This window comes from Choloepus didactylus, chromosome 9 (assembly GCF_015220235.1).
Source record: "Choloepus didactylus isolate mChoDid1 chromosome 9, mChoDid1.pri, whole genome shotgun sequence".
NCBI classification, from domain to species: domain Eukaryota; kingdom Metazoa; phylum Chordata; class Mammalia; order Pilosa; family Megalonychidae; genus Choloepus; species Choloepus didactylus.
In genome coordinates, this window is record NC_051315.1 from 7615680 (window position 1) to 7635243 (window position 19564).

General features: G+C 48.6%; 1 protein-coding gene across 1 annotated transcript in view; it reads right to left on the reverse strand.

Annotated features, from left to right (window-relative positions):
- The window catches only part of GYPC (glycophorin C (Gerbich blood group)), a 38249-nt gene extending 22914 nt beyond the window's left edge, over positions 1–15335 (reverse strand). The window contains exon 1 of the mRNA XM_037849913.1: positions 15144–15335. Within this exon, the coding sequence (XP_037705841.1) occupies positions 15144–15180 (37 nt within the window). The 5' untranslated portion in view covers positions 15181–15335. The remainder of the gene's footprint in view (positions 1–15143) is intronic.
- Between the last annotated feature and the right edge of the window lie 4229 nt (positions 15336–19564).

The window sequence follows — 19564 nt, forward strand, 5'->3', positions numbered from 1 at the left end:
TTGAGCCCAGGTCCACCATGCTCAAAGCCTGTGCTTTTCATCCTGGGTAGAATGCATGCACACTCTTTCCTGCCTTGGCCATGCCCTACAGACCAGAGTCCTGATCACCACACAGATTCATTCCATCCTTGAACATCCCCAGGTATCTACTGGGAAAGCTGAGGCCAAACAGGGTGACATCCTTCTTCAAGGTGGCTCCCAACATCATCATCCTCACTGATTGGTCATGCAGCCAAGACAAATAGATGGAGAGGGACATGGGTGGCGTGAAGCTTCACAGGGGTCCTGCTTCCATTTCAACACCCCCCAGGGTCAGGGACCAGCTCTGCCGCCTGGACCGTGGCCTGGGCTTCTTTGACTTGCCTCTGCTAATCTTCTCTGGACGACTGCACTCGGTTGGTGAAGCCCAGCTGGAGAGGATTTCGCAGGGGTCCTGAGACTTGGGGGAGATGGGGTCCCAGAACCAGGACAAAAGGTCTAACAAAGTGACCAGAGCCTGGCTAAAATAAGTGCATGGACAGGGAAGGCTGGGAGGAGATGTGGGCAGCTTCCTGCTGCAGCGTGAGGGTTCCTGAAGGGGTTGTCTCAAATGCATCATGCCCTGGGCCAGCAGAGAAGGCCACCCACCCTGCACCTACACATAGGGAGCTTAAAGGAGAAGCATTGCAGCTCCTCCTAGGGCAGGAAACAAACAGTGAAAGACCAGCTTTTAAGTGCCCAGAACTCAAACCACTGTTCCCGCAGCCCCTGGACAGGGAGGGTAGGATGAGACCCAGTGACTCAGATAGATAATTGAGCCTCCAGGATGGTGCAGCCTCAGAAATGGCTTTTATCCAAAGCACCACCCTGGAAACAGAGGGAGAAAAGAACAGTGAGGAGCATTGGCGGAGACCAAAAGCCTGAAGGGAACAAAAGTCTCAGAATTTCCCATAAGTGGGAAACGGTGGTGAACAGGACAACAGGACTTTGAAGGAAAATGATGGATTTCATCTGCCTTTGCCTGCAGTGTCCTTAAAGACGTGTTTTGACTTCCTCAAGAATTGTCTGTTTTCTCAAAGAGTTACAAACATCACTGTGCTGCAACAAATTATTCAAAAATAGCTATGTTCTAAAAGGGCTTTCCAGAAATACTGTGATTCTTAAATAGGAAGTGACCTAGGGGTAATTACCAAAGCCTGTTAAAGAGCCCATTTGAACCAACTTGTTTCACTCCTCCTGTTAAAGAAAACAACTGAGTTTCTCCCATTGTACTCCCCACTTCCTACACATGGGAGAAGGGGTGTTTTGTAGTGGTTAAAAGATGAACTGGGGCACTTAATCCTCATTAATAGCCTCTTCAACAAATGGTGTTGGACAAATGGAAAATAACATGCGAAGGAATGAAACTGGGCCCTCACCTTACACCATACACAAAAATTAACTCAAAATGGATCAACAATCTTAATATGAGAACTAAAACCATGAAACTCTTAGAAGAAAATGTAGGGGGAAATCTTTAGGAACTTGTATTAGGCAATGGATTCTTAGATATGACACCAAAAGCATGTGCAATGATAGAAACATAGATAAACTGGACTTCAACAAAATTAAAAAAAATTTGTGCATCCAAAGACATTATCAAGAAAGTCAAAAGACAACCTACAGAATGGAAGGAAATAGCTGCAAATCATGTATCAGATAAGAGTTTACTATCTAGAATATATAAGGAACTCCTACAGCTCAATAAGAAAAACACAAACAGCCCAGTTAATAAATGGGCAAAGGGTTGAATACACATTTCTCCAAAGGAAATGCACAAATTAGTAAGCACATGAAAAGATATTCAACATCATTGGTCATTAGGTAAATGCAAATAAAAACCACAATGAGATACCACTTCACACCCACTAGGATGGTTAATAATAATAAGATAACAACAACAACAGAAAATAAATGTTGGCAAAGATGTGGAGAATTTGGAACTCTTAGCCATTAGTAGGATTGGAAGATGGTGCAGCTGCTGTGGAAAGCAGTATGGCGGTTCTTCCAAGACTTGAACATAGAATTGCCGTACGAGTCAGCAATCTTATACCCAAAAGAATTACAATCAGGGACTCAAACCAATACTTGGGCACTCATGTTCATAGCAGCATTACTCACTGTTGCCAAAAGGTGGGAACAACCCAAGAGCCCATCAGCAGATGAATGGATAAACAATGGGTATTTAAAGACCACGGAATTCAGTCATAAAAAGGAATGCCATTCTGACACATGGTACAACACGGAAGAACCTTGGAAAACATTATGCTAGGTGAAAGAAACCAGATAGAAAAGGACAAGTGTTGTAGTATTCTACTTATATGAAATATCTAGAATAAGCAAATTCATAGAGATAGAAAGTAGATTAGAATTTACCAGGGTTTACCAGGGGCTACAGGGAGGGGGAAGGGGGAGTTGTTGTTCAGAGTTTCTATTTTGGGTGATGAAAATGTTTCAGTAATGCATGGTGGTGATGATAGCATAACAATATGAATCTAATTAAAGCCACTCAATTGTACACTTAAAAATGCTTAAAATGTGACATATTATACCTATGTTACTACAGTAGTAATTTAAAAAAAAAGATGCACCAGGAGTGAGCCCACCTGGGTGGGTCCTGCCACTTACTAGAATGTTCCATCGGGCATGTGATTTTCCTTGCTGTATCTGTTTCTGCATCCTAAATATGGGGGTACTATCCATAGCAAGATAGTGGCTAAAGCTGAAAGATACATGCTAACAGTTGCTCAACGCTTATGACTGACCAAACAACCCCCATACATTTGGACTATTTTTTTTCTATTTTACATACTTGCAACTTGTCTTTACTTAAGTCATTCCCAAAGGTTAGATCATTGATCAGTGATGACTTGTCTCTTCAAGCACAAGATTTTAATTCAGGCAAAGAGAACTGTATTTAGCTGAATAGGAATTCGTTATAACTTAATATCAGTAAGAAAAGTGCTTTGTTAGGTTACATTATGAACTCTAGAAAAATAATGTTCTTAATTTTAATGCATTCCTACAGCTGTGAACCCATTGTAAGTAGACGTTTTGAAGATGTTATTTTTAGTTAAGGTGGGCCCCAACAGTAATCTTCCCTTTTATAGAGAGAAAGCCACAAGAAAGTAAGAAGCTGGAATCCAGATGAGAAAGAGAGGACACCGCCAAGTGCATTTCCACGTGACAGACAAGCCAAGGAACCCATGGATCGCCGGCAGTCAGCTCTAGAATGCCACAGTCTTCTGGGAGAAAGCACCGCTTTGCTAATGCTTCAATTTGGGACTTCTCCTAGCCTCAAAACTGTGAGCCAAATAACTTTCCTGGTGTTTATTCCAACCCATTGCTTGGTATTTGTTTTAGCAGCCAGGAAATTAAGAGAAGGACCAATTTACATTGGTAAATGGGATGACTATATGACTTGAAGTTTTTCTTTAAATACCTAAATATTTATTTAGCTTTTTTAGTGACTACTTTGGCACTTCGATCTGAAGCCTGAATTCATGTGATAAGAAATTCTAATTCTGAGGATTGGATGTTTCTCTCCTATCTGTCATGGTATGTGCATTGCTGCCCCAAGGAGCCTGATAATATCTGAGAGCAGGGATCACATTTGAGACTTTCTTTGTCTCCTCCCCAATCCCTAGGACAGATGACACATGAAAACACAGTAACTGTACACATATGGAATTCTGTAAACATTTTGTTGATGAATTGATTTCTTAATAGAATTTTTCCATCCAGTTTCTTTTCTAAGTATTCAGATTTTCTTCATGGAGACTGAGCTTAGGATTCCCTGAGTTCAATAAAATCTTTTCTCATGGAATTTATGGGTAAAGTGATAAACAGCTGTATCTACATTGCATTCTAGCTATGGGATGACATACAACTGCTGTGAGGGCATTTTATGGCTTCCACTGGGGAACCCTCTCAGATGAAAGCCCCAAAGTATCATCATTGACAGCAAATAGTGACGTCTCTGTTAACTGCTCCAGAAGGCACCAGGCAGGAGTTTGTAAATTTGTTTACATGGAGCCCTGGATGTCCAGCCATGTCCTGGGAGTGAGCCATCACCAGGGGGCATTGGGCACAAACGGACAATTTTACTGGACTCCACTAGAGCAGATGAGCTTTGATCTCTTTTATATTTCTAGACTTTACCTATGAATTAATTTTGTAAAAATGCCCCTGCTGCGAACACATAATCCACATTTAAAAAATAATTGCCATGGAGTTGTGTGGCCATGATGCCATATTTTGTGCATTTCAAGGTGGGGGTGTGGGATGTTCAGGGACATGCGGCCCCTTGTTCCAAAGGGGACTTGAGTGGTCACATGAGCCTGAGCCGGTTGCAGCGAGCCTGGTGCTGCGGCCAGGGGGTCTGAAAGCGGCTTCACCTTGCTTTGTTCTCAGATGGGCTTATGTGGCATCCGTAATTAGGCTAAATGCATCTCCTTGAGTGTCCTAAGGCACCTTGCACGAGGTAGGCACTTGCTGAATTAAAAGCAAAGTGCATCACGTTGGAGGGTGAATGGTGGGGTCCCAGGCTGGATTTACTCAAACTGGATGGAAGGCCAAAGGCTCGTGGCTCTGGCTGTCTGCTACCCAAGGAGTCTCAGTAGACTTGGGCAGGGCTGCTAATGAAGAGGGTGGGTGTGGGGGTCAAATCTGGAAGGAATTCAGCTACTGGTGCATTATTGTGTTCCTCATAGAACCTGCCAGAGGGAAAGAGCTTCCATTGTCTTTCGTAATAGACTTGAGAATTGTTCATGGGGGCAGGTATTGGTAGAGGTGGGGGGGGGGCAGGTGGGACTGGGAGAGGCAACATTGAATTCAAAACAAAAATAACCAAACTAACTTGCTGAGTTCTCCAAACCTCCATGTCCTGGTCAACCACACGGGGTTAATGACCTCAGACAGAAGACGGTGGAGAGAAGCAGAGAATGTTGGTGGCAGTTTGGGCGTAATGCAAAAATTCCATATGAGGCAAAGAAATGGGAACAGTGCCCAAAGTGGACTGGAGGAGAAAAAAATTTCATCAGTATAGGAAACTTGATGCCAAAGGCCAAAAGACGCTGTGGGAACTAGTTCTGATCTTTGCTTCCTGTTATCTCTGGGAAGTCATTAGGAACCATGGACCACATGTCTGTCTGTCCTGCTCAGACCAAACCAATCTTGAGAAAGCTCCCGTCAGCCTTAGGCCTGGGGTGAACCCACTTGTTGCAGAGGAATGTGAGGAGGTGGTGTGTGCATGCATATGTGTGTGCATACGTGTGCATGTGTGTGCATGTTTGTTGTGTGCGTGTACACATGTGCATGTGTTTGTGTGCTTTTGCGCAAGTGTCCATGTGCTTGTGTGCATGTGGGCATGCGTTTGTGCAAATGGGTACATGCATGTGTTTGTGTGTGCATGTGCACATGTGCATGGGTTCATGTGCTCCTGTGTGCATGTGTCAGTATGCTTATGTGCATGTGTTTGAGTGTGCAAATGGGTATGTGCATGTGTGCATTCACATGTGCATGTGTTTGTGTGCACATGAGTGCACACACATGCATGTGTCTGTGCATGGGGAGGAGAGGGATGAGGGAAGCTTCCGGAGAATGAAGGGCCAGCATTCCAACATCTTCCTTTTGGTGACCCTCCTGTCCCAGCATCAGCTCCCTCCCTCCCTCCCCACAGGAGGCCGTGATAGATGAGTTCCTGCAGCATGCTCACAGACAAGGAGTTAGAGACCTGCGCTGCAGTCCTGCTCTATCTACTACAGCCTGGCTCGGGGAGTTCTTACCAGTCCTCTAACCTCTCTGAGCTTCACTTTGCTTATCCATCCAAGAGGGAGGGTAGTGACTCTCCAACGAAAATAGGAAATGGATTTGAAGGTGCTACAGAGAATAAAAATAGTGCACCACAGAACATAGTCATGGGATGACCTTGGTCCTAGGCTTGTCATGCTTTAATGGGAGACAAAGTGGCCTATGGGGGAGGCATTCCAGGGGTATTAGTCTCTGCTCAGCGTCCTTGCTGTGACCCGAGAGGCAGTGGTCCCTGCTTCCCCAGGTCGTGGGGCCTGCACATGGGCTGGATGCCACCAGGAACACAGTCTTTGCAGCCGCTGGGCCCGCCTGCTGGGAGCTGGCGGAGGAGGGCAGAGGGAGCACTCTTGTCCCCAGGGCAGGGGAGGTGGGGCCCAAGAAGGGCCTCAGAGTGAGTGACCTCAGAGCTGTGACCTCGGGGCTCCCTGGGATCACGTGCAGCCCCCTCCCAGCTTACCACCTGGCTGAAGGGAGGTAACTGGAAGATGCACAGAGAGACCTGAGGGACGTAACCTCTCCAAATGCCAGCACCCATTTCTTTACACTGGAATCAACAACATCTACATCCTGTAATGTCTTTGGGGTTCCATGGGGCAGCCTGTCCCCAAGCAGCCGAGGTGGGAGTGGGACAGAGAAAGGCTCACCAGGAGCTCCTCCCCTCCCACCCTTTGGCCCAGTGCAAAGACCAGGACCAGGGTTTGGCTTCCATCCACGTTTATCCAGAACAATCACTGCACCCCCAGCAGCTCTCAAGCCCCCTTAGCCCCTCGTTGGGTGGACTCTTGTGCCTCCATCCTTATCTCATGCCACAGCTCCCTCAGAACTGGCTTCTGGGCATCACCCGCTGTCCCAGAAGCATCTCATCCAACGTCACCCTCTGCCCCAGAGAAAGTCCTATGCGCTGCCTCACACTTGTAAGTAGAATTTCTGCAATGCACATGGATCGCTTCTATACCAATGAAACAGGGCAAAGAAAGACTGCTTTGTAAACTTTTAAGTGAGGAGCAGCCCTATTCCATGGCTTAGAAAGCTGAGACAGAAAGAGAGGGTCAGAGAGAGGGAGCAAGAGAAAGAAAAGGAGAGAGAGAGAGAGAGAGAGAGGGAGGGAGACAGTGCCCTATTCTGGAGTCCTGGCTAGCTCTGAAACACCTAGTTCTGACCAGTGAATCTCTGCAGTGCCCGGGCAAAGGGCAGGCACAGAGAGTAGCTGTTGGCACTGCCCAGCCAGCCCAGCAGTGAAAAACTTTGACATGGGACAGACAAGCAGAGGGTCAGAGCCTGGAGTCAGAGGGCAGAGGCGGAGGGCAGAGGCGGGGCGGGGAAGTGGCTGTCTTGGACCCCACAGCCACCTGCTGGCCACCCGGGTAGGACAAGGGCTGCTGTGTGACTTGTCTTTGTGGGCCCCTTCCTCCATAAAAAAATTAAAAATTCTATTTTATGACTGTGTTGGTATAAAGACGAGTGTAATCTGTGACCTTACCGGCTTGTTTTCTTTTCCCTTCTGATTTTAAAAGAAACGGAAACAATTCCCTGGGTCCCTAGAAGCACTGGGGGCCCAGGCACTGTCTCTACCATGTGTAAGGGAGGAACTGGCCCTGGCTGAACCCCGCATGGGAATACCGGCACTGCCTGCAAGACGGGGAGCTGAGGGGGCTGCTGTGTGCTCCCCGAGCGGCTGGGCCTCCCTCGCTCCACTCTCCAGTTTCAGGACAGTCACATGCAAGCTGGAGATAAAAATATCTCCTGCAGGGCTGCTGGCAAGTGAAATGAGATAACTCAGCCAAGTGCAGCCACCATCTCTGCTTGGAGTTGGGAATAAGATTATCACCAGAGGAGATGGGTCAGGAGAATTTCTAGAATTGATGGAAAAGAAAAAGAAATTTTAATTTTTTTTTTTTTTTAAATAGGAGGGTCAGGAATTCCAGAAATAGCTGAAATTAGTTTTATGGAGTTGAGAACTGTTGTTGATGCTGAAGGAGGGGGATGGAAAAGACAAATCAATCCCAGGCCATGGCCAAAGGGAGCAAGGCCGGGCCTCCATTGTGGGACTCCAGGGGGGCATTTGCAGACTGAAAAGGGTACAAAGGGCTGTGAAGGACACTTACGGGTTAACTGCGTCTCCAAAAAGACATGTCCAAGGCTGAACTCCCATAATTGTGACATTGTTTAGAAATAGGGCCTTTGAAGATGTTATTAGTTAAGAAGAGACCAGACTGGGTTAGGGTGGATGCTATTCTGAGATGACCGGACTCCTCAGAAGAAAAGGAGAAGAGACAGACAGACAGACAGGCAGAGGGGAGAACGCCATGGACTGCCAGCAAGCTGCTGCCAGAAGCCAAGAGAGTTGCATGGGACGGGCTCTCCCCTAGACTTCAGAGGAAGCCCCATCCTGCCAACACCTTGGTCTTGTACTCCTTGCCTCCAGAGCTGAGGGAGAATAAATTTCTGTTATTTCAAGCTACCCCATTTGCAGGGCTTTGTTATTGCCACCCTAAGTTGCTAAGATAGCCACCCACTCAGGAGAGCTGGAAGCCAGAGCTTTGATGCGCATCTGGGATTGTCCCAGCTCTGGATCTGGACAAAGGGAGCATGCAGGAAAATAAAAAGTCACTAGAAAAAGAAAACCTTGGAACAGTTGAGCAGTGATTATGGAGTCAGTGATGGAAGGTGGGTGTGTCAGGGCTGGGTGAGGAGGAGGATCCAAAGTTGCACACAAATTTGGGAGTATGAGGATCATTGGAGGGCTCAGTGGGCAGAGGGAGGTGGGCTTGGAGGCCCCCACAAGCTGCCAAAAGGCAGAGCTTTACCCATGATTGGGAGACGGAGTGGGTGAACCCGGGAACCAACAGCCAATGGCCCTCTCTGTTTATGTGGAACTTTGCCTACACTGGCTAGATCTTCACACTGATCCATCATCCATCCATCCATCCATCCATCCATCCATCCATCCATCCTTCCATCCATCTACCCACCCACCTATCCATCCATCCATCCATCCTTCCATCCATCCATCTACCCATCCATCTGAATATTTGTCCATCCATCCCTCCCTCCCTCCATCCACCCACCATCCAGAGTGTTTCCAAAGAGCCCACTCTCTCCAGTGCTACTAAGTGGGTACCGTGGAAAACAAGACCGCTGAGACCCCCGCAGTTAAGGGGCTGGTGTTTGGATGCAGTGAGGAGAGCAGGGATGACACCCCAGGTAGCACATCAGCACAGTGAGCTTCAGAGGGGCAAGCGTTGGCTCAGCATCCCAGGGCCCACGCATGTGCTGGGTGCTGGGGCTGCATCTGCCCCCAGTGGAGCCCTCCACCATACCTTACTGACCCTTAGATGAAGCCATGAGAGAGCCAGAGTGATAGGGCAGAAGTCACAGCTTGGAAGTGAGCAGCTCACTAGCGCTGTGGATAAGGAGGCTCCCTGCGGGTCAGAGGGCCTGGCCCTGAGCCTTGGGGACCAGAGTAGACTGTGCTGTCCTTGGGGACCACGTTTGGTGGGAAATGAGCAAACAGAGACAGGCTAGGGAAAAGGGACAGAGGTGGGGAGTGAGCTAGCATTTGCTAAGGACACATCCAATAAGTGGCAGCTATTAAACACAATTATTAACAAGTACCTAGTGCTATGCAAGGAACTTTTCTATTTAATCCTCAGAAAAAAACCCTGGGGTGGAAATTATCATCATCCCCATTTACCAAACCAGAACCAGCTACAGAATTTGTGGGTCCCAGGGAAAAATGAAAACGCAGGGCCACTTATCCAGAAATTATTGAATGTTTTAAGATGGTGACAGCAGAGCACGAGAAGCAAGTGAGCACGAGGCCCTGTGTGAGTCACCCCTGAAGAGCAAGGCCACAGCTAATTCCAAGTGGCTCCAGATTCAAGCCCAAATCCTCCCCACCCCAAACCAGGCGCTCTCCCCTTGTTCTTGTTAGCAAATCGCTGCAAAGCCTATTGAGGCTAAATGGCTTAAGAAAGATGCAGAAGGGGAGTCTGACCTTGAAGCCTCTCTCACTGCTAAAGGATGTTAGGAAGGTTTCTGCGAGGGGGTTCAGCCAGGCTCTCCAGAGAAGGTGGCATTTCACTGCGGGTGGGCATCGCAGACTGAGGCTTAGCGCCCAAGGCAAGCTGGCATGATTGTTCGGTCTGGATCTGCTCAGGCAAACTGTAACTTCCTTCCCTTTCAGACCGCTGAGAAGACATCTGCCCAGCGGCTGCTGATGAAGCAGGAAGGTTCCCTGTTTCTGAGCCCAGGGAGGGGGAATGGCAGAGGGGCCCTGGGCAGCGGCCAGCCCCGTCCTGGAGCCCCCACTAACAGGGCACATCCACGTGGAAGGAAGGGGACTGGGGGGCTCTGGCTGTGCCCTCCTGCAGGTTGTGTGTCTGCATCACACCATCCCAGCAAAAGGGGGTAAGGGCTCATCTTGGGGTGTGCTAGGGCTCAAGGAGGCCTGAGGCAGGTTCCTCCAGGGCTTTCCTTCCCTGGGAGACTGGAAAGGGGCTGGGGTGTGCCTGCTGGGCCCACAGTACACTGGTAATAAGAGAAGGGATCATGGCTGTAACTGTGGAAGGGGTTGGCTGGAGAAGCAGAAAGAAGAGAGAGTACACTAAGGGGCGGTAAAGGGTTGCTAACGGGAGGCGGTGAGAGGGGAGACTCCACTGCAGGCCCAAGACCTCAGGCCGGGCTGGCACTTGCCTCTCCCCCTGGATCACCCAGAGAGAGGGAGGGAGGGAGAGAGAAAAACAGCGAGAGAGGAGGGGGTAGTGGGAAGTGGAGGGGAAGTGAGGAGGGAGAGTTGCAGAGGAGAAGAGAGAGAGTAGGACTCAGTGCTGCGGTGGGAGGAACTAGGCCGTGTCAGCCGCATTCTGGTAGCTGGATTTGGTTTGACTTTCTGTCTGTTCCAACGTATTATTTACTGACTTCTGAGTCCCAGGCCAAGTTCTAGACCTGGAGCTATTGAGTATCTAACTTTAAAAAGTCCTTTTGGCATTTGAAAGGGACTAAATGCTGGGAGCACAGACCTTTGGGTGGTCTGGGCTGGTCACCCATTTGTTTGAAAATGGCGCCCTGAGCACCTGTCTGTACCAGGCCCCAAATGGGAGTGGGGGGACAAGTGGTGCCACGGAGCCCCATGGGAGGTTGGTTCAGGGAGGGCCTGAGGAGGTGGGGATGCCCAAATGGGGTCTTGACAGACCAGCAGGTATGTGCCATAGATGGAGCAAGGGTGGGGGACCCCAAAATCCTGGGGGGCCTGCAGCCTGCAGTTGGGAGGGCTGGGGTTGGAGAGGCTGACAGGTAGGGCTGGGTCTAGACATGAGGGGTACATGAAGCAGTACCTTACAGGGGGGCAGCCTGAGGGGCTGTTAGAGGCAGGATTGGCAGGAAACCAATCAAGAGGGGCTGATGGCGGCCATGGCAGACCTGCCGGTGGGGGCCTAGCTGTGCATTGAGGTTTCCGAGCCTCTCTGCAGCATGCAGTCCCGTGTGTGCAGAGCTGTAGTGTGAAATCCCAGCACCCTACGCCCACGGAGAGCAGGTGGGCAGGCAGGGTGCCCACCTGGCACAGGTACCCACAGGCCCACGGCTGATGCCCTGCTCGGGTCTTCCTTGGCAGGCTCTGCTGGCTGAGTGTCCACAGCCCAGCTTTGCCCACAGAACCCGGGAGCCCCAGCAGCTGTTATCCCCCTGAGCCTCCAACTGTGCGGCCATAAAATAGGTAAAATACTCCTCATCCCAGGCTCTGAGGGGCGACCCCTGTAAGGCCTTCACCCCAGGGCTTGGCAGATAACAGGCACTTGTGTCGTTGTGGGGTTATTATCAAAAGTCACAGCACAGCCGTTGGCAAGGGAGGCCCCGAAACCAGCAGCGTCCGCAGCCAGGCTTGCTTTGATGAGCTCTTTTCAACAACTACTGCCACCAAAATACCTATGGCCGAGCTGCCACCTCCCTGTGCTCCTGTTCGCCAGGAGGACAAGAAGCAGCTGGGCCATTCCCACCTACAGGTGAGGAGACTGAGGCTCCGGGGTACTCTGCAACTTGCCCAAAGCCGAGAAATGTTGGGTCACGCCCACGTCCAACTCCAAAGCCTCTAGCCCCCAGCCAGCCTCTAACACACCCGGTGACAAGGACAGCCCATCTAACTGCTGGGGCATGTGCCCTCAGTGAGGGGCTGGGACCTGAGAGGAGATGGGCACATCCAAGAACAAGAAATGCAGCGTCTCATGGAGGTGACAATACGCTCAGCTCGTTCTGCCTCCCCTGCGGGTACAGAGGCACAGCTAGAAGTGACAGCATCCCTCACCTGTCTGCCAGGCTGGGATAAAAACTCTGATCTGGTATGAGTGAGGATGGAGAGAAATGGGGCTTTCACAAGCTCCTGGAGGGGGAGAAATGAGTGCAAACTTTTAAGGGGACATTTTCTCTGTATCTGCTGACACTTTGGATGCACAGACACTTTGTGCCAGATGTTCAACTCATAGGGGAATTTATCCTCAAGGTGTTCCAACACATACGTGTAAAATCCCACTTGCAAGAATGGTGATTGAAGCATTGGATTTGGTTAGAATAATAATAATCAAAAGACTACACACAACCTAAATGCCCATTATCAGAGGAACTGGTTAAATAACATAACCAGTTCATTCACACTTTCACACAATTCACACTCTGCAACCCCGAGAATGCATGTCTATATGTGCTGATAGGTATATATTATCTTTAAGATATATTCTTATATATAAAAAAAGCAAAATGAAGTAGATTATATAAATTTCATTATATAAAATAAAAAGTAACTGTATATTCATATGATACTTCTGGAAAGATATTCCTAAATCAACAAAGGAAAGAGTTTTACTCTTTTCTAGTCTTAACTCTTCATTCATTGTTTGAAAAAAAAACTTTTTTTTCATTTTTTTGGGCATGTTCTTGTTGGGCCCATTGTATTCACATAGCCACTGGAAGGGTAACAAAAGGTCATTTAATATGTATCTGCTCCCCAAAGAGGCAAACGGACTTGACTGTCCCACCCCCTGCGGTGGGCGAGCAGCTTCTGCCCACGTGATTTGGATGGAGTTATGCGTCCTCATTGCAAACACAGACTGCGTCTTACCCCAGAGCCCTCTCTTTGCCCGGATGCTTCGCAGGGCCCCAGAAATGACTGCCTGACCAGGGCCCCCTTGGGAAGCTCCAGCTGCTGACTCTGCCAATGCCCCATGACTCCCAAAGCCACCGATACCCGGAGGGATTGAGCAATGGTGGAGATGGCATTTCATCTACAGCTTAATGCAATCCTTTTCGCTCCTGCCAGAGACAGCGCGTTCCCTACAGAGCTGCCAAACCTTGCCACCTCCTCACAGGGCCATGACCCCCTTCCATCCAAGGGCAAGGCGATGGGACTGCAATAACTGTGGGCTGGGCAGGACTGGCCCGGCGGGAGAAGGCCCTCTCGACTCCGAACTCTGTGGGTGTGACGACAAGCAGAGATGCAAACGGAGACAGGATATAGACACATCCTGCTTGAGTGAGCAGTGAGAAATAGGGCCCCACAGATCCCCTCCGGCAGAGCTGCTGCCATTAGATCAAGCCTGAAGGGTAATCTGGAATGGTGTGCAAGGAAAGGCTGCATCCTGGCCAGCACTGGCTGGAAATCTGAATCCTGAAGCACCACTGGTGGTGGCTGGGGCGTGGGGCTGGAGCTGGCAAAGGCTGCGTGGAGAACCGCTCCAGGCCTGCCTTTCCCCAGGGCAGGGGCAGGAGTAAGGGCAGTGGCTCATGACCCACTAACCAGCCCATCCTCCACACATTCACATCTCAGTCATGTTCACACATTCACACTCACACACAAGTGCTCATCACACACGCTTGTGTTCCTTACATACACACTTGAGCTCACCACACACTGTCATTACCCAAACTCACCTACTCATACTCACACGCACCCATATACACTCGTGCACACATATGCACACGCACACTCACATAAACACTCACACTCTCACATACACATTCACACACATTCAAGTCTAAGACACACACACACAAGTGTAAACACACGCATCAGCTCGGGGAGCCACAGTCTCAGGAAAATGAATATAAAACCCGAGTGTTTACCAAGTGCTTAGTCTCTGCCAAGTGGTTCGAAACACTTAAGTGTCACAAGTCAAAGAGGACACCATTGTAATTGTCATTTTGCAGATGACAAAACGGGCTAAGACAGGTTTCAGGTGCTTGGTGAACAAGGGGCACAGAGGATCCCAAGGCAGGCAGTCCCCTGCTCCCACCCACCACCAATGTCCACCCAGACCCACCCAAGCACACCCTGCACCCCACCCCCCCACCCAACCCCCACAGGCACGTATATACACCACTACAGCCCTACAAACCTGAGCCACCCTTGTCCGTGCCCAGCCTCGGCCTCGGCCCTGACGCCTCACGGCCACTTGGAGTTTAAAAACTTACAAAAGAACCACTGTCTCCAATATCCATATCATTATCATATTAATAATTTAACCTGCTCACATTAGAGGCTGAGCTTATCTCCTGTCTGACAGACTGATTGAACCTAGCCAGGAAGAGCAGAGGTGGGGAGAAGAAGGATGGACATTCATTTCAAAAAATAAAGTAAAATTTTAGTTTGGGCAAAAGCCCAACCACCGAGGGGGTGGGGGTGGGAGGAGAGGCCCAGGGTGTTTGGGAAAACCCTGGCAAAGAAGCTCTTCATACATGACCTCCTGGCCGGCATGAAGACATGCGCGGGCTTTAAACAGAAAGGGATCCCAAGTTCCTAAAGATCAAGGTCCTCAGATCCCCTGGCTTCTGGTGTCTGTCCCTCCAGCAGAATTGGCGGAGCTGACTTAGAGGTTATTTAGAGTCCTATAAATAAAGGCATTCCCGCCGGGGCAGCAGAGAAAACATCTTGTGACTTTCACTCTGTCGCTTCCTCCCAGGGGCTGCGTTTTCATTCTCTTAGGCAAAAAAGTTCTTGCCACAGATACTTAGCGCCCTCAGCTCAAAAGGAACCAGCGAGAAGCCGCACTCACGCACTCACTCGGGCAGCCCTCTCCCTGGGGCCAGGATCCGGGGCGCGGGACGGGGACCCCCCCCACTCTCAAGCCCGCCCCCCAAAACCCCGATCCTCGGACACAGGGCCACCGGGGGCGCCCCGAAACCTGCGGGCCCCTCCTCCAGCAGACCAGGGCGGCCGCCGGACCCCCGAGGTCCGCGCGCCCCGGCCCTGCGCCCCGGCCCATCGCGCCTCCGGGGAACCCCGAGGAACCGCCGACCCCTCCCGACGGCGCGGACCCGGTACTCACGGTCGCGGGGCGGCGCCGTGATGTCGGGGCTGGTCATGGCCAACCGGTCCCGGGGCCCCAGCGGAGACCGCAGCGAGGGTCCCGCGTGCCCACCGCGCGCCCACCGCGCGCCCGGCCTTCCACACCGGAGGAAAGAAGCGGCACGTGCGTCCCTCTCCGCCGCGGCAGGCCCAGGGGAGGGGCCGGTCCGCAGATAGGCAGGCAGAGGTTATTTATTATTTAATTTTTCGGCGGACTTGGCTGCTGGGGGTTTCCACCCTTTTTTTTTTTTTTTTTTTTTGACACACTCCCCCGCCCACTCCTGAACTCGCCTCTGCTCCAAACTTTTTCCGGCGCAGAAATCACATTTTTTCTAAGTACATTTGTGTTTCCAACTGCAACTCCCAGATACAGAGGTCGCGGGAGAAAATTCCACCCCCCTCGCGTGGGCTGGAAAACGCCCAGATGGAACATGAGTGGTGGCTCTGGGCCAGGCCCGGTCAGGGATGGTCACACAACAGGGACGGGACTGTGTTTGAATCGTGGCTGAATGCAGGGGGCCAAACTTGACAGCTGTGGGACCTCTCTGAGTGCAGACAGCTCCAAGGGGGGGAAGAAAGCTTGCCCTGCTGGCCGCCAGGGTTTTACATGTCCCCGTGGGGGACAGGAGAAGCATGTTTATTACAAGCTACAATCATTCCTATAAGAGCTTTAACAGTTTGTGTTGTTGTAATGCCTATATAGCCACGTTGGATAATAGTAACCTCTATATTCAGATTCATTATATATGTAACGACTTCAATGATTTGAAATGCAGCTGGAGAGCTGGAAGGAAGCAGAAAGAGCTCCAGAAACCAAAGAACAAGTTGCCAAGTCCTTGCACCTCACTTATTTATAGGCGCTCCTAGGGGCTCATTTGGAACCCAGGGATGTTTAGATATAATCAGAAGAGGCTTGCTTATTTAATTTCTCAGGCTAGGACGGATAAAAAGCACCAAAATGTAACAAGAATTTCTTGTGGAAAGGAAGCCAAAAAATTAATTAAGCAACTAACTTAAAAGTATAAAGCCCTACAGACTCTAAAGGTCAGATATAAGCACCAAGTAGTGTTTATTATACACTAAAGGAAGCTCTGATCAGGAGGTGGAGAAGCTCCTTTTTCTTGGAGGGTGGGGCCCCACCCTGAGCTAAAGAGGAGCCAAGGCTTTGGTGATAGAGGGATCTGAGTCCTGAGTCCTTACTTGACTGCCTGTGAGCTGGGTGACCTTCAGCTCAGTCTTCTCATTCATAAAATTGGAGCAATCTGCAAGTTAGAATGTTGTGAGTAATAAATTAGATCATTTGTAATTCATTAGATACTTACCAGGCCCCACTCAGCACTCAGGAGTTATCTGGAGTTACCATCTCTCCCGGCTGGCAGGCACATTTTTGTTTATGGTAAAGACCCCAGGCCATCCAGAGGAGAAGGTAGAGCATTTTTAATTTTAATATTTAGCATTTAAAATTTTAATAGTGAGAAGTAACTTAGCAGGGAAACATTTGCTGTTTTTTAGAAAATTTAACTATGCAAGTGTCTAAATTTTATTTTAAAGTAAGTACTATTTTAAAAAGGTAAACTAATTTTATGAAAAATCTCATTATGTGGTATATGAGTTTAGGAATCACAGAACAGTTGCCAAGTCCTTGCATCTCATTTATAGGAGAACCTCAGACAGGCTCACTTAGAACCAACTGACATTTAGAAATGGATTATATTTGTGTGTCTTCATGTGTTGGATAATTTTTAATGAAATAGGAAGAACTCAGCTATATCTTGTAACAATAAAACAGTTCTTATCTCATTTAATTCCCATAAATATTTTCAAGTTGGGTATTACCAAAAAGTCCTTTTAAAAAGGTGAAAAGATTGAGGTTCACAGCAAGTGCTGGAACCTGTTCAAGGCCACTGCACCCAGGATTGAGAATGAGCTCTGTGGCCTCACCTGGGTGGGAAACGCTTCTGAGCTCCCCAGGGGTGAGAGTCAGTAACTGGGTCTGGGAAAGGAATTTCCTTTTCCCTCCCAGCGCTGTACAGGGCAGGGCGGGCACTGCGCCTGGAATGGGGGCTCTCTGCCCCCATCTGCCACCCCAGACCAACACACTCAGGGCTGATCCCTCTTCTTGGGAGGGGGCTTGCAGCCCCCTTGCTAAGATTCCCATTCCCCAGGTGTGAGTCCTAATAGGCAGAGATGGGTAGATTTTACTTCTACCTTTTAACTTTTTTAAATTAAAAGTTTTGCCCTTTATCAAAGCAACTGATGTTTGGTGTAAAAATTTTTAGAGAGAGGAGGAAACAAAACAAAACAAAACAAACCCAAACCCTATTTTTCACAATTTCTAGTATATGAAGGTATGTTTACTTCTAGTCCTTTTTTATGCATCTATTGATATTTCTTTTATACTGTTGAGATTGTACTGAATATGCCATTTTTGAGTGCTGAGTTTTTCACTTCCAAAATTATGTCACAAACGTTTTCCCATACAAAAGTATAAAATCTAATTAGTTTTACTTACAAGATTGTTTCCTTTTCTTTGCTAGTTAAATAGACACTGTGATAAACCATGTGAACATCACAAATCTTTATCTGGATTTTTTTTTTTTTTTTTTTTTTGCTTATATTCCAGCAAGTGATGTTACTAAATCAAAGGCTAGGAATTTGTTTAAGGCTTTTGATATAACCATGAGTTGTGCCCATCACAATTTACACTCTCCCCAAGTGAGAGTAACAGGCTTATCTCAGAGCCTTTTGACAGTATCAAGCATTAGCTTTTAATTCATTGTTAATTTTGCAGATACATATATACATGTGTAAATATATATATGTATATATAGCATTTGACTTTGCATTTTCTTGATTAGCAGTGAGGTCAAGTATACTTTCAAATGCTTATTTACAATTTGCGTTTCTTTTAGGGGAAATTTTTGTTCACTCTGTTTCCTCATTTTTGAGGGGCGACTGATTTTCTTATTGATTTCCTTGGTGTCTTGACACAAAAGTTCCTACCACCTTTTCATGTATAGCACCACTGTTTTCTCCTTGGAACCTTTTCTGGTTCTCTCCCATTAGCACAGAAACATAGTTTGGCTTATCTGATTGGTGGCTTTTAAGAAAACAAACTGTGGTTATGCAGATTTTAAGAGGGGTGGAGAGAAGCTGTCACAAGTGGGCCAAGTGGGGTGGGTAGGAAAGAGAGAGAAACAAGCACACACTCGACGGGGAACAGAGACATCTAGGCTGTGTGAGTCACATCAGATCCACAGTTACAGCCCTGGGCGCCCCAACTTCACAGCAGCACCTCAAGTATCCTAGGGCACACCTTTAAGCATCCAGAATGTCCCCCGGAAGCTTCCTAACCGCTCCCCTGACAGAAAAAGGAACAGCATAGAAACCACAGCGAAGGAAAAACAGGTGGTCTGTGGCTGGTTGCAGCAATGCATATGCAAATCTTATCCCTTGGTGTCAGTCTAGGAGCCCACCTGGTATGGACTAGGGTGGAGAGAAGTAGAGGTGCTCCAGACTTGGGGGGAGGGGGAACGGGGAAGAGAGGGGAGAGCTCAGAGAAATGCCAGAGAAGGGGGGGCCTGAGCAGAGAAGAGAGTCAGTAAAAAGGAAGACAATTATAATAATATCCTTACATCAATTATAACAAAAGGACAATACTGATGCAAAGGGGTGCTAACAGGGCCCTCTGAATTTTCTGCAGGAGTTTTCTGTAAAAACCTACAACTTCTCTAATTAAGAAAAACAAAAAACAAAAAACAAAAAAAAAACAGGAAGAAACAGCCTGTAGTTCAGGCTGGCTGGCTCAGTGTATAATTGTCTGTATAAATACATCCCAACAGACAAGGGATTCTACAGAGTGACAATTTCTGGAGCCCTTGGAGTGTGCCAGGCAGAACACAGGGCTGGGTCCTGCCACATATGGTTATCGATCCTTGTCGCAGTGTTCTTGCAGGGTGGGTGGAGCTCTCTTTGTTTTTCCTTCGGTTTTTCCCTCTTCTTCCCAGCTGCATTTCAGATGATTGGAGTCTTTGTACATATGGACTCTGAATATAGGAAGTGCTGAAAACCAAGGAGGTGAGGTGAGGGGGCTGGAATTTGAATCCCAGTGCTGCTGTGTAGGGATGGTGCCATCACCAGCCCAGTTTCTGCTTTTCTGCCTGCCTCCATCTCCACCAGCCCCACCCCACCCACCCTTCTGTCCCTCGTGGACTCCTGGCTTTCCTGCACCCTTGGTAACTGAGACACAGGGAAAAGAGGCACGAGCTGCCCAAGGAGTTTTGGGTGGTTTCCATCAGAAAGTAGGGAAATGAACATCTTTCAGCAGTTATCGAGTTAATACCAACTCTCACAAAAGCCTTGATTTGAGTCACAGCCCTTTCCCTTTGGGTATAAGTTGTT